The sequence below is a fragment of the Hydra vulgaris genome, chromosome 03 (genome assembly GCF_038396675.1).
Source record: "Hydra vulgaris chromosome 03, alternate assembly HydraT2T_AEP".
NCBI classification, from domain to species: domain Eukaryota; kingdom Metazoa; phylum Cnidaria; class Hydrozoa; order Anthoathecata; family Hydridae; genus Hydra; species Hydra vulgaris.
The window spans coordinates 13,839,932-13,856,291 of record NC_088922.1 but is presented as its reverse complement, the minus strand read 5'-3'; the positions used below and the strand labels follow the sequence as shown (position 1 = coordinate 13,856,291).

At 27.5% G+C, this 16,360-nt stretch overlaps 1 protein-coding gene across 2 annotated transcripts in view; it reads right to left on the bottom strand.

Moving 5' to 3' along the window:
• Nucleotides 1-16,360, bottom strand: part of LOC100211428 (mitochondrial potassium channel ATP-binding subunit) — a 64,926-nt gene that overhangs the window by 3,037 nt on the left and 45,529 nt on the right. The window contains exons 7-13 of one of the 2 annotated variants that reach the window (XR_010637406.1): nucleotides 12,927-12,998; nucleotides 12,134-12,190; nucleotides 8,246-8,304; nucleotides 7,609-7,671; nucleotides 6,181-6,272; nucleotides 5,022-5,072; nucleotides 4,914-4,951 (exon numbers count right to left, since the gene is read on the bottom strand). Coding sequence is in view for 1 of the 2 variants with exons in the window: in XM_065792400.1 (XP_065648472.1) it covers nucleotides 4,914-4,951; nucleotides 5,022-5,072; nucleotides 6,181-6,239; nucleotides 7,609-7,671; nucleotides 8,246-8,304; nucleotides 12,134-12,190; nucleotides 12,927-12,998 (399 nt within the window). In the remaining variant the exon portion in view is untranslated. The remainder of the gene's footprint in view (nucleotides 1-4,913; nucleotides 4,952-5,021; nucleotides 5,073-6,180; nucleotides 6,273-7,608; nucleotides 7,672-8,245; nucleotides 8,305-12,133; nucleotides 12,191-12,926; nucleotides 12,999-16,360) is intronic. The other variant, XM_065792400.1, reaches the window with a different exon arrangement.

The window sequence follows — 16,360 nt, the reverse complement described above, 5'->3', positions numbered from 1 at the left end:
CTGTGAGCACCATGCTGTAGCAGAAGTGAGATCCTTTTCAAGCTCAAATGCCCCCTTCCAAGCAATCAGAAAGTGTTGGTTTCTTATCACGACAAGAATAAATGGTAGCATCATCAGCAAACAATGCCACCTTAAATGTGAGAATATCTGGAAGATCATTAATGTAAATTAAAAAGAGTATAGGGCCAAGAATAGAACTTTGAGGAACCCCTGAAGTTACAGAATAAGAGTGCTGTCCATGGAGGACAACTTTTATAGTACGATTGGAAAGGAAGGATTCAATAATCTTAAAGATGTTGCCAGATACACCATAAGAAGAAAGCTTATGGAGAAGACCAGCTTGCCAAGCTTTATCAAAAGCTTTTGAAATGTCAAGAGCGATGGCCTTAATCTCTCCACCTTTATCTAATGCACGATAAAACCTATCAGTTATTACTGTTAGCAAACCAGCTGTCAAACGAGAAGATTGAAATCCATATTGAAGGTAAGTTATTAGATTCAAAATGAAAAATTAAGTGTTTGTTAATTAAAGATTCAAAAACCTTGCTTATGATAGGAAGAAGACTAATGGGACGGTAGTTAGACAAATCAGATCGCTCTCCAGCATCCCTATCTCCTTTTGAAGATAGGGATAACAGATGCCGCTTTCCAGCAAGCTGGAAAACAAGACTCTGATAAGCACTTGTTGAATAGTTTTGAGAATATAGACGACATCTCCGGAGAACATTTCTGCAAGACAATAACAGGTATGCTGTCCGGGCCACAAGCTGTAGAAGAGCCTAGGAAGGAAATCACTTTAGATATAGAAGCTGGAGTGATACGAATGTCAAGCAACGGATCAACCTGTTTGTTGGCAATATCAGGTAGAAGGCAACTAGTGGAATCAAGAGATGATATTAATGAAAGTTCTTAGCAAACAATTCAGCTTTGTCTTTAGGTGAGGTGACAAAGTCTGAACCATACAAGACAGGTGGAATTAAGGATTTGCCCTTATTATTAATACTATTAAAGATTCTCCAGAAGTCACGAGTCCCTAATTTTTGAGATGAGATACAAGATTTCATGACCTGAGAATAGTGGGCTTTGGCGTTAGACAAAACCTTTTTACAATGGCTTCTAGTAGTAATAAACAGACGCCTGTTTTCTGGAGAGTTGTTTTGCTGATAAATATGGAAGTAACAGTTTTGATTGGCAATCCCAGCAGCACAGTGTGAGAAAAACCATGGAGGAGAGTGAGGCTTGACTGGAATCGTTGAGAGGGAAAAAAAGAGTTCATGCCAGCCTGAATCCAAAAAGTTATGTAAGAAGCACATTTGTCGACAGGAAACAAGACATAATCGAGTAGAGAAGGTAAATGATTTGGGTTGTCTGGAAAGCGAGTCAAAAATTGACTATTTGAGTAAGGGATTGAGAAACACAAAATTTATGGGCTTTTTGCCTGCAGAGTCACTGACACTAGAGCCAAGCCATTCAGAGTGGTGAGCATTAAAGTCACCAACAACAACTATATTAGCTGATGAATAATGAGAGAGGGCATGGTCAATATGATCAGAAATAACATCAAAAGGGTGCAGTCTTGAGATAAAGGAGAGTGATATAGAACAAAGATAAAGGCGATAGAGTAAAGTAGTGCTACACAAAAGTACATAAAAGAATAGTCTGTGGATTAAAACCTAGTTTTAATCCATGACAAATGGGTGAATTCTTAGGAATGTAAATGCCTAGGCCAAGCATGTGACTATTGGAGTCTTTACGAATTAAAGGAAGATAACCATCAACACTAAGATCGCAAGATGAGACAGCTGAACTCAAATTAGTCTCACAAAGAGCAAGTAGGTCTGGTGAACTTTGCAAGAGATAAAACTTAACAGAAGAAAAGTTACTTTCGAAGACTACAAATATTAGTGAATGATAGGTTTAGAGAACTTGGTGATGATGATGGTTTTTTGTGTTTTATAATTTTTGGTACTTTATTCATTTTCAAATTTGATTGAAGAACTTGACTCAAAGCATAGATAGTACTCAGAACACTGTTTAATAGCCCAAGCAATTGCCTCATTACTACTAATAAACTCAAAGCCGTAACAAAGGGCTCCAAATGTGGCCTCCGCAATGCACATCAAAAGTACAAACAGGGACACCATCCATGCGCAAACATGGCAATACTTTTATATTTTTCAGCTGTTGATGGAATCAGCCTCTCTGAGAGCTACCACAGAGTTCGGGAAACCTGACTACAAGCCGGCCTCAGAACCATAAAACTGAGTTTTAGAGCTGTACCCTCATTAGGAGATAATAGAATGAGGTGCCCAGTCATAAAAACAGAGACACAAGCAAAACTCATGCATTGAGTCAAGAAGATCCAGCATTCAACATCCTAAACTGGAAACAATGTATTAAAAATACATATGTGCCAGGCTAATAGATGAAGGGGTGCGAAGCTGGTCAACAGATAGAATCTGTTTACCCCTTAAGAATATAAAGATACTGTTGCACATGTTATAAAGCACATGTTATAAAGATAGTATTGATCTTTGCTAATATTATTTGTCACAATCTCATGTAGAACATTCGGTAAGCTATTCTGTCTGACAACTTTGTAGTTCTATATTATAAACTTATTAAAACACATGTATTTCATACAAAGTATGGAACAATTACAAATTTTTTAATGTCAAACTTCATAAAAAACTCTTGATATCTACTATGTCCTCCTTTTGCCTTAATCACAGCCGATATTCGCCAGGGAATAGATTCATACAAATTGGTTATAAAATCCTGGGATAAATTGTGCCACTCTCTTTGAAGGACTTTAAAACATTCTTCAGCATTTTGGGGAGCATGTTCGACCTTCTTTCTGTCCAGATAATCCCAAATATGCTCAATAATATTCAAATCTAGACTCTTTGGAGGCCAGGTCATCAATCCCAGTACTCCTTCCCCTGCCATTTTATTTAAATAATTTTTTGCCACTTGGAAACAATGTTTTGGGTCATTGTCCTGCTGCAAAATAAAATTATGACCTATTAATCTCAATCCGGATGATACAGCATGGTGCCTTAATGTTCACCGGTGATTCACCCCTCTATTTTTATCAAATCACCTACTCCAGATGAAGATAAATAGCCCCAAACAGGGTTTAATAGCAGGGTTTAAACACTCGGACTGATAGGCTTCTCCAATTCTTCTTCGAACATATCGGCCTCTTTTCGTTCCAAAAATTTTAAATTTGGACTCATCGGTGTACAGAACCCGATTAAACTTTTCCTGGGCCCAATCTTTTTGTTGTTTTGCATATTTAAGTCGTTTTTCATTATTGCCACACCGTAATAATGGTTTTCGAATCGCAATACATCCTCTTAATCCCAAATTGAGTAGGTGTCATCGAATACAAGAAGAGCTGACATTTTTCCTAGTTGCTGTGTTAATGTCCTTTGCCAACTCGGTTGATGCTTTTTTTCTATTTCTTAAAAAACAGGTTTTAAATATTTATTGTCATCTTTTGTTAGCTTAAGAGGTCTACCACTTTTTTTTCTATCTTCAAGGGAGCCAGTTTCTCTAAATTTTTAATGATTTCTGCAACAGCAGTCTTCGAATATCCTGTTTTGGATAAAATTTGGCACTGCGAATAACCTTCGTGAGCTCAATAACTTTTTGTCTCTCTATTAAAGATATTTTACCCATTTAATTAATTTAAAAATACAAGCTAAACATTTAAAAATACAAACTAAACATTTAAAAATCAAAAAAAAAATTTATTTATCTAAAAATGCAAACTAATAACTTTGTTTAATTACTTTTAACTATTTGTTTAACTGTGTTCATAAAAAATAACAATTTTTAAAAAATGTACCGGAATCCATCATTATTGTACTAAATTCATACTATGACTGCACTTGTCAAAAACTTAAATGAAAGAGAATGAACCCGAATTAGTTTAAACTAGTTTATTTTTATTTCTTATTTAGATGAATGCTTGGTCTGCAGTTATTATGACATATCATTTTAATAAATAAACAAAAAAATCCCACATGTTCCCTCATCAATTTTGTTTATTTATTCAAAATAATATATTCTTTCAACTTTTCTTATATATTATTAAACTTAAGTACACTTTATAAAAATTATATAGGAAAAAAGTGGTAAATACGTCTAATTATACAAGTGGTCTAAAACATATTCACAGTACTGTATATATATATATACACACACGCGCGCGCGCACACACACACACGCACATATATATATATATATATATATATATATATATATATATATATATATATATATATATATATATATATTTGGTCAAAAGCCACATTAGGTGCTGTGGTTAAAACAAAAAAAAAGGATCCTCTATATCACAGTTGCACACAATATTGTAGCACATTTTTAATAACTTCACACGTGATTAAATGCAATGAATTGTCCCTAAGATACTTTTGCTTTTTATTAATCATGCCTATGTGGTCGATGTCTTGATTCCACTAAACTATGATTATGTACGGTTACCGTTTTACATCTCAAACAAATATTACCTGGCTTCCATGTGGTTTGCTTGGTGGGTAGTGGAACACTACTTAATACAGAACAAAAAATAAACAAATCCACGTCAAAAACTTTTGCAGTTATGGAGCATGGAAAAATGTAACCTCATCAAATGGAAAGAAAATAAAACAACTTTAGGAGTTTTTGAATTTTTGAAGTAAATATTGTTTCTACAATTTTATTTTGAATGTTAAAAAACCTTTTTTTATTTGTTTAATAAAATAGAGTTAACTTTTGTTTAAAAAAAGGGTAACTTACCTAAAACTAATTAAATACATGAAAGTATAAACCAGAAAGTATAAAATTTAATAGCAAAACATTAAAACAATCTGCATAAAATATGATAATAAATATTAATTGATTACCTCTCTGATTTCTCCATTAGCCATTGCAGCAATTAAATCTAAAATATATTAAAATGTATTAATATTAAAAAAGTCAAACTGTTTTATAAAAATCATGAGTTTTCTTACCAGCATTTTGTATTGTACTTAATCGATGAGCAATAACAATCACTGTGCGACCTGAAATCATTAGATTTTATTAAACCTAAATGTCGAAAATTTATTTTTAACACCAAAAATGATAAACTATAACAATTTCTTTTATTCAAAAACATGTGTTTAGTTAATCAATATTTATCTTTAGTTAAAATTAAAGATAAAAAGTTTATTTAAAAAACATCTATAAAGAAAACTACAATGAAAATTTCTATGTAACCACAAAAAGCAATTTTAAAAATTGCTTTTCATAGTTACATATACATCTTGCAAAAATATAATAAAAACCAATAAAAAAGTTTTAACAGTGGGATTGAATGTGTAGCAATAGACTTTATATTTTTGAATGGTGTCACAACTCATAAGAATCCCATAGAAAATGCTTGGAAACAAATGAAAAGAAAGATTCGGTGAGTTAGTTCTTCAAAAATTAAAAAAAGATTATGGCTCATTGACATGGAATCAATATAATTTTGAAAATTCAAAAGAACCTGAACTAATAATTAAAATAAAGAAAAAAAAAGGTTGTAGTTTTTTTTTAAATCTTTTTATAAATCTTTTTAGTGAAAAACAAGCTGGCAGATTAAATTGATTTAATATAGATTAAATTGATTTTATAAAATCGAAATGTTAACTGTGAATTAAAAAAGAATATTTCTAAAGAGATTAATTTCAACAATAACAAAAAAAAGATATAGTTTGATAAGTATGCAATCCAGATTGATGAAAAAGTGTAACAATAAAAATACCATGAAATGAATGATAAAAACTAGTTTAAAAGAGGACTTGCTGCTAGTTTATATCATTGTAATTTTATTGTAGTATTATCCTACAGTTGTCTATGAAAAAAACTTGAACGAATACATTAAAAAAAAAAAAAATCAGAACTTTGAAGAAATACTAAAATATATATTTATTTACAAAATAAAATATATATATATTTATCTATACACTACAGTTTTGACAACTTCTTTAATAAGTGTGATAAAGACTTGGTTGAAAACAATAATTAATATACATATTTATTTATCATTTTAAATATTTGTATTACTGTTTCAAAATAAATAAAAAACAAACAAACAATATATGATATAAATAGTTTTAAATGTTTTCTAAATATACTTGAACATACCTTGTATTAACTTATCAAGTGCATTTTGAACTAATCTTTCCGACTCAGAATCGAGAGCACTGCAAGTAACAAAATACTTTATACTTGTCTACCTAACAATAATAATTATTATAACAACATTATAAAATAAAATGATGAAAATTATTAACACAAAAATTATTATTTAAATAAAGTTTAAATTTTCATTAATATAATATTAACATATAATTTTCATTAATACAATATTAACATATAATTTTCATCAATATAATATTAACATATAGTTTTCGTTAATATAATATAAACATATACAAAATATATTTAAAAAAGTTATTAGAAAAAAGTTTGCGTTAAACTTTCCTCTCAACATAACTGCCATTTTTAAATTTATCTTAAAGTTCCAGGTCCAAAATTTCCGAATTTACTTCTCTTTGATTTTAATAAACTTTATTTTTCACTTATAATTAAGCTTTTAAGAATTTAAATTTAACAAACCATTAAATGGAAGATAATTAGAGCGAAAATTTAAAAAACTAATAGTTAAAAATAATGCAAAATTAGCTTTTTAAGCATATATAGCAACAACCCTCAGAATTAGTAAAACTGAGGTCGCAATAATTTGCCGAACTCAATGTTTTAGAGGTCGGCAAAAATTATTCGGTATAAAGGTCTTACCATAAAACATAGAAATGAGGTCGGTAATTTTTTGCCAACATTAAACACTTTCAGGTCGGCATTGCCTAATGCTATATATATATATATATATATATATATATATATATATATATATATATATATATATATATATATATATATATCCATTTATAACTTTTATTTTATATAGTATATTTTAAAGTATACTGTGCATACTATGTCTAATGAGTATGTGACTAGTGGTAGAACACTCACAATCAAAAGGTTAAAGGTTCAAACCCACCTAATGCCTATAAAAGTACGGCACTCAACTGCTTTCTTTGCGCAGCTGTCTTGTTTATTAAGGTAGCTGTCTTGTTTATCAAGGTTCATTTTCAGAGTTTAGAGTTGGAAAAGAGTTACACACAAATTACATTTAAAAAAAAGTCCTGTAAACTGTAGATCTTCGTCTAAGTTATTTGAATTTAATAAAAAATTATTTAACAATTTAATTGTATTAGGTATATATTGCTATATGTTTATTTGATCATCAATATTTATCTTCAGTTAAAATTAAAGATAAAAAGTCTACTTAAAAAATATCTATAATTTTATATATAGTAATACCTAGTTAAATTAAATAATTTGTTTTTAAAATTTTTGTTTTAATAATATTATATTTATTTAATAATATTTACAATTTTAAATCATTTATACAATTTTCTTTATGCCCCTGTGGAATCAAAAAGATTTAAAAGTTAAGTTGGAAACCATTTCATAGAACCAAACATGAAAAAACATAAATCTAAAAACAACCTGGTAGCTTCATCTAATATGAGAATTTTAGGATTCTTCAACAAAGCGCGAGCAATGGCTATTCTAGAAATAAATAAAAACAAAATATTATTTATTTATAGTTATTTAACACTCTTAAGTATTAAAAAAAAAAGAAAAATATAAAAAAACATATTAGGCATTGTCTGCTATATGATTATCAAACATTATGTAAAAAAACTGCTTTAAAAATAGTTGTACAATACCTCTGTGTCACATGCTACAACAACAAATAGATTCACAGGTTCTGATAAAAATAGTTATGAGTTAAAAGAATAATTTAGATCTGGACATCTTCTGGAGTTAGAACTCTGACAATTAAATGAACTAATTGAAAGCAACACACAGCAAAGTGCACTCTGTACTGAGGTATTGTTGGGTGTACTCATATCACTATTTAAGCTGGGAATTAGATTAGTTATCACTCATTACTAGGTGTTTATGTTTTTCATTATTTGACTCTGAATCAGTTTGCATGTTGTAAAACAGTCATAGAAAATAATGAAGTGTATATAACTGATCAAGTTTTATTTAAAAATGATTTATGTTTAACAAAATGCAAAAACTCAAGTCTATAACTATTTTGCACACACCAAATATGCTAAATTATTTATATTACCTTTGCTTTTGTCCACCAGACACTGTAGCACCTCTTTCACCAATTATTGTGTCATAAGCCTGAAAAGAATTTGAATATGTGAACAAATATAATTGAATGTTAGAATGGTAAAAAATACTGATAACATAACAGTCTTGGATAGACAGAAAAGAGTTTTTTAATATACCTTTTTATCTCAGTTTTCTCAACTTAGACCTATAATTCAGTGTATGAAAGACTATAAAATAGAAAAAGATTCTCGTTTAAGCCAAATTCTTACGACTAAGTATAAGTTAGCATTTATTAAATTAAAAAACTTTTCCTATCTACCCAAAATTCTTATCATCCAAGTTTTCTAACCAGTTTACAGTCAGTTTGCTGAACAGTGTGAAATTAAGAAAAACTGAAAGTGCTTCATTCTAAATTTAAACCTACATGGAATAGATTCAAATGTGAAGAAAAGTATACCATAGATCATCCAGGTCATATTTTAAAAATCTGGAAAATTGTTCGGGTAAAATATCTAGAATATTTTTTCCCCTTAATTTTTTCTTACAGCTGAGTTGTTTACATTTTTTTTTCAAACTTTTCCTTATTTTTGTATAAGTGATGAGCGAGAAAGTTTAAAAAACAAATATATTACTAAAATATATACATAAACTTGTATGTATGGAAAATGTTTTAGATATCCTTGAAAACTAAAAGTTGTAAAAAATATCCAGAATTATGAAAATATCCAGAAAAAGATAATCTCTGTTATACTCAACATCAAGAGCGACTCTGTATTACATTAAATGGAGGAGTTCAATTTAGCTTTAACTTTTACATGCTGCTCTAGAGCAGGATGAAGAACTATTTGATTTTTGTTGAATTATGTACCATATATATTGTAAATATTTTCAAAATTTTTGGTTGCATGGAACTTCGCTTAAATCATTTGAAGTTTAATTTATATATATATTTTTTGTTATGCATTTTGTTATATCTAAAATGCTTAAATAGGCATAGGCTTCCTCAATTTTACCCTTTACCCCATTTTTAACCGTTATCATTTTTTTCCGATTTTATAAACACTCTTTTCTATTTTTAGAGAAGAAATACTTTTGATAATAATAAAAGATGTAGTGTGCATTTAAAATGCTTAAATGGGTTAAAAACCCCCTCAATTTTACCTTTTTGTCCCAATTATGAATCTTAGTACTTTATTTGGATTTTAAAAAAACTCTTTTTTATTGTTACAAAACAAATACTCTTGAATAAAAAAGGTTTCAATTGACTAATAAAAAATAAATCTTGGCAGTCACTTTGGCTACCAGTGATTTATCATCCAGTGATTTATTGTCTTTATACATTATCAAATTAAAATTTTTTAAACAAGTTGCATATCACTTGAACACTAAAGTGAGCTTAACAAAAAAATTTACTTTATGGTTTTCATGATTAAATTTGCAAGAGATTTTTCTAATAACCTAATAATAATGATTGGTTTCTGTTTCTTGTTGTTAAGGTAGTATTGACAGAAAATTATAGATAAAAATTAGCATTTTAGCATTGTGTTTTTTTATTATAAAATTATAAGCTGAACATATGCATTTGACAATCAGGATTTTTTAATTATAAAATTACTAGCTGAAAATATGCATTTGACATTCAGGTTTTATCAATTATAAAAATTAGCAACACAAAGCATCTACAAAAAAGCCAAGTATTTATACACAAAGTAACTACCCACATGATTTAAATTTAAACTTCTCTATGCAAATAAAAAAGAAAAATTAAAAGTAAAAACAAGACATTGGTAAAATAACAAGACAAATAGTTTAACACTTTTATTTTTAAATATTGCTACGCATCTTTAAAGGGATCTCTAAGAGCTGAGACAAGTTATGTTTGTATTAAAGAAGATGTTTTCACTAAAAAAATGTATAAAGAAGATGTTTTCACTAAATTTTTTTTTAAAAATTACTATTAAAACTAAATAAAAAATGTATATAAATAAAGCTAGAAGTGTCTTTTTAATCAAACTCGCTTTTTCCATTTTTTTCTTGGTTTCAGTATATGTCGTTGCGGATGTCATTGCAGATTTTTTTTTAATATATTAAAGTTTATTTTGTCCGACAATCAGAAAACCATTTGTATAACTTTTCACTAAATTTTAAAAAATATTAAAAAAACAAACAATTAAAACCAATATATTTGAATCATCAATCGTCAAGATTATTTTTAATTAATATAACTTTTATAAAGATATTTTATAAAAGACAAAGAAAAAGATTTTTTATAAATATATAAATTAAGATATTTGCTTAATGTTTATTTGAAATAAGCTTTATTGGTTGATTGTATGATTAAATATGATTAAATACATTAGTTTTTCTATTTGACATTACATTAATGTAGTGCAGTGGATGCTAAATTGCTTTAATTTTGAGGAGCGACTGTCAAGGTAGCAGGTTAGAATCCTCTATTGGAAAATATTTTATTTAACTTTATGTTTTATTCAAAGTAGCTTTACATTTTTCATCTAATATCGTTGTAATGTTCATCATTACATTACATTATATTGTTGCTAACTGTAGCTTATTTAGGTAGTCGCAGTTTGATGTACATATACTGACTGACTTAAATAGGTGTAAATAAGGGGTGAATACCGACTGAATTAAACAGGCATAAATATTAATTAAAAAGTAAGTAAAACAAAATTTCGTCACTTTGAAAAATTAAAGTAGAAAAAATAAATAATACAAACTTTACAAAATATATTCTTACATGAAAAATAATATTTATTTCATTAAGATGTAAAAATACATTAACTTCTTAATATAAAAATCTAGATTTATACTTACAATTGTTAAAAACAAGTTGCACTACTACAATCTCAAAACCAAACATATTATTTTATTTTTAATTTTATCACAAAAATTGTTTGGGATTTAGATTAAAAAATTATACAAATAAATAGGATAAATAATATAGCAAAAAAAATTACTTTGATATCTTAAAAAAAATCCACAATGATGTCATACACGGAAACTGTTATGAATTAAAACGCGCATAAAATAAATAATGCGGTCTGCAGATTGCAGCGTATATTATAAAGACTCAGAGAACCAAGAAAAAATGGAGAAGACGAGCTTCAACTAAAACAACAAGTTTTATTGATATATATTTATTATTCAGTTATAGTCAAAAAAATTTAGCCCAAACAATTTTTTAAAAACGTTTTCTTTAATTTGAACACAACTTGTCTCGACATTTGGGGATCCCTTTAAAGTCGTACAAAGAAATCTGCATAAACATTTTAACTATTTATGCAGTTAAATTTAAGTGAATTAAATAAAAAATTTTAATATAGGTGTCACAACCTAATGCTTTAATAACTTAACTAGAGTTTAACTTAATTTTAAACTAATTGAAGAAATCAAATTAAAATATTAAATTAAAAGCTGTTAACTTACAATTAAATGAGGAGCAAACTTAGAGAACATAATTTAATATTTGTTTTTATTTATGATATTTATACTCATTCATTTATGCAACCATTTCAATAGCAGTCAACATATTTGAGTAAATTGCTAGCAAAAATATTCATATATTATATAATATATTAAAAATAAAAATTTCATTTACTTGAATTTGAGCAAAATAATATAATTATAAGTCTTTAAAAACAGTTGGAGTAAGAATACATCACAAATAAATAATATAATCCAAAAATAATTTTAGCTAAAAAAAATAAGAACAAAATATGAAAGATTTACTAGCATAAAACTTAAACTTATTTACATTAAATTTTCTTTAGATAATTTTTATATTATTCTCAAACATCTTATCAACTATTAACTCTAAATTCTAGATTTTTATATAAAACTGGTGTTTAAAATTATCTCAGGAAAAAATACCCAGTACCTGTGGAAAGCTTCTGATAAATCCATCTGCATTAGCTATCTTTGCAGCTTCAATTACCTGTAGTTTAATTTAAAAATGTTGTATAAAATATTTTCAACACAAAAAGGGATTATTTTTCATGCACAAAAAAAAGTCGAAATAATTTATAAATTAAATATGACAAAAAACGATTATCATTATAAATATGACAAACAACGATTAATAACGATTAATATTATTGTATTTATTCTTTTTGTATTTATTCTTTCTTTAATAAACCTACTGCAACACATATAATTAGGTTGTGCCAAGTCAGGATCCAGATCCAAGGAAGAAAATAAAAGATACAATGAGTAATAAATAAAATTTATGGTGGAACAGTTTCCACCACCATAAATTTTATTTATTACTCATTTTAAAGAGTTTTTAAATAATTTTAAAATTTATATGGATTTAATAATGAAATTATTATTTCTTATACAAATGACATGAATATCATTTTTTCTTCATGAAGGACATGAATCAAATTAAAATTAAAATTAGCAAGGATATCATTCCCTTTAAAGGTACTAAATTCTAGATCTCTAAGGAGCATGGATTAGCCATTTATCCTCGACTAATATAGATCAGGGGTTACAGGGCTACATATTAACTATTGATGTATAATTAGGAACCCATACATACATTTGTACATAAGAAAATTTTGTTGAGTAAATAAAGTTTTAAAACACTTCAGAAGAAAAAAAAGAAGGAAAATGATGATAATGATGTGATAAAGAAATCATTTACTTATTAATTTGAAAAGATGAGATACCTGTTTATCGGTTGCTTGAGGTGACCCATATCGAATATTTTCCATAACAGTTGTGGCAAACAGAGTTGGCTCCTTAAAAAAGATACAATTAAGATATGATACAGTTAATAAAACAAATTATTTTTAACAAGCATAAAAATAAATATTCACTCTGAGGAAATGAGCTCAGGAGCTCATTTACTCAGAGGTTTAAAGCATGGGTGATTTATAATTGACTAAGAGTGTTAAAGCATGTCAAATCCCATAAAGTTTTGCACAAAAATACTTTTTATTTTCTTTTATTTATCTTAAGCTTTCGGTGTATTAGAGCATCAAAAAATTGATAAACAATTTTAAAAACTAATAACTACTTCTAAATAGTATTTCTTGACATTTAATTGATTTATATGTTGACTGCCATTATGTCAAATGAGCCATTGCAATTGAAGATACCACTTATTTTCAATGTTTTTACAAGCCTCTATCAATCCTTCAACCCCCAGTCTGTGAAATTCAGGTCGGCATTTGGCAATGTCGGCGCAAAACCAACCTATCTTTGCTTTATGACAGCATACAACTGCCAATCTGAATCTCTTAAAGAGTTAGCATGCAAAAATAAATAAATGTAAAAAAATATTTATTCATTATGAGTATATAAAAACTATAAGTTCATAATTTATTTATTGTAACTACTTGTTTTTTTTAAGTTTGACAAGTTTTATTTAAAAAAAAAAATTCATTTTTTTTTCAATTTGTTTTTTTTCTCAAATTTATTCAAGCATAGCAAGCAGGGATGCGGAGTCCCAAAAAGAACTCCGGATTTGAATGTAACAAAAAGATTACTTCTTCCTAGTTTTTGGTATACAGGTAAAGGCAATAAATTCATGAACTTCGCAGACTGGACCCCAAAACACACACCTTTACAATAGTAAATAACTATTAAACAAGAATATTTGTATATTAACACAAAATTTTTATATAAACAAAATTTAAAAAAATTTAAAAATTAACAAAAATTTACACTATATCGCAATCAAAAAAACATCAACACTGCTGGAATTGAAAGGTACAAAATTCTAAAGAATAAAAAAAAACGTTATCCAAACCAAAAGAATAATAAAAAACATTCAAAATTAAACTGTGGCACACCACATGGCCAGATTAACTATGTTAATTAGCTCACATTGCAAGGAGGTCTATAGCTTCTAGGCAACTTTTTTATGCAGCAAGTTTTAAGAGTCAAAGGCCCCATACCTTTTTTTGGCATAACTTATGTTCTAGTTTATAGTCCATTGAGGAAGAGTTAAATACTATCAAATATAAAAACACTAGTTTTTATATTTGACAATATTAAAATTATATTAAACAGCAGTACTTGGACTCACAGCTGAACAAAATTCTTCAATTTAGTAATGCCTCATTGCTTCTAGTGATAATTGCAACCATTTCTTTTTATTCAGAATAAGTGGTTTCTTAGAAAAAAAAAATTAAAATAGGTAATGCTCAACTTAAAAAACTTTGCTAGAAAAAAAAGAAGTTTTTAAATGATTACCTTTACTTTTATAAAAAGACCTTTCTCAGTTTCTTTATAATGGCACAATCTTCTCTATTTAAATATGTGAATTTATCGACCAAATAAACTGAATGGGTTTTTTCAGCTTAAAAATGTCTTACTTATGTGAGAACTAAACTCTATTAGATTTTTAAAATCTTCAAAACTGTTTAAAATTTAGAATTAAGATTTTTCTAAGAGCCTTAGTAAACGTGGGCAAATTAGTTTATTTATCATTAATAAATAATTAGTTGAAAAAATAATATGTGATTCTTTTAATACGAAGTTTAGACTCTTGTACATAAGTTCAACTGTAAAAGCTCACTCATTAGCTCATGACAATTAAGTTGGTTACAGTGTAACATGTGTTACAGCTCATTCATTACAATGAATGAGTGTAACATGTGTTACACTGTAACCAACTTAATTATATAACTGCTGATTGATCAGTTTAATTTTAAAAACATCACACTTTCTAGGTGTGCACTTAAATTTTTAAAAGTATTTTTCACCATTGTCATAGTATTTAACTAGTCTTGAAACACAGGCTGTTGTCTATAGATTTCATAAAACAACTTGTGCATCATTCATCAAATATTTTTTAAATGATATATTATGGCGCAGACTTAGATAATTTGAATGAATTCGATGCTGTTTTAGCTAATATTGAGTTGCTCTTTGTTGGAAACAGACCTCAATTTTAGTTCATATAATAGGTTACCTAATTTAAATTATCCTAACCTAAGTGAAGAAAGTATATTTATGTGCTTGCTTTGGTTTTCTTTAAAGTTTTGAAGTAGCAAATCTTGTCTTTGTTTATCTGACTGGTACCTCTTTTATCAATAATATTATGTTTAAGGGTGTATCCTACTTCATTACTAAACAAAAAATTATGACTTAGTGGGAATATTTTTGGTAACTCTTATTGTATAATTAGTTTTAGTTCTAACATACTACGTTGTATCATGAACAGTGTTTATCGTATTTGTTTGCTACTAAATATGCACGACCGCCTAACACTTTATCTACAAGTTTGTAGATTTCATATTGCAAAAGATAAGCTGAAAGCTTTAAAGAAGTCTAACTAAATTGATATATAAAGAACATCAATTAAAAAACACCATCTATTTTGGAGCAAAAACATTAAAGAGGAAGTGAGATGACTTGAACCTACTAAAATGACTATTTTCATAGCCATATATTTTTTAAAAATATTATTGGTATACAATTAATTCCTGAAGTAGTATAACAAATACTTGATGTATATTTAATAATTTTATGGTGTAGTAACTTTATAATAAAATAACAATACAAGATTGAATAATAAAAATAATATAATTGTCTTTTCAACTTTAAAATATTTATGACACCACTAATATTTTACATATATTTTATTAAAAAAAACAACTAGTTTTGAATAAATCTAATTACATTACTTTGTCTAAGTACATTACAATAATATAAACAATTTTTACATGCTTTTAGCTTCTTTTTTTTTTGGCATGACTTAATACGATATTACTACCACTTTATATTATCTGTGTAGTTAAATACATTACATTTCCAGCTATTAAAAGATGGGTTATCCTTACAAGCACTAAGTAGTTGTTGGTGTGGAAAATAATTTTCAAATAAGCTTTTCTATAATGTAACAAAATTTTTAATACAACAAAAACTTATTACTTAGGAGGCAAGTTTAACACTCCTTTATAAATACGGTGTCAAATTTATATGCTCAAAAGTAAGTTTAGGGCAAATACGAAAGCCGCATTCTCTGTCTTCATTGAATATGTAAGTAATATGGTTCCACAGTATAAACGTACCATCTTTCTACATATATTTTTTTTAATCTGACGTTTTAAGTTGGATAAATCATATTCAAATAAGTAGGTAACAAGTTGTC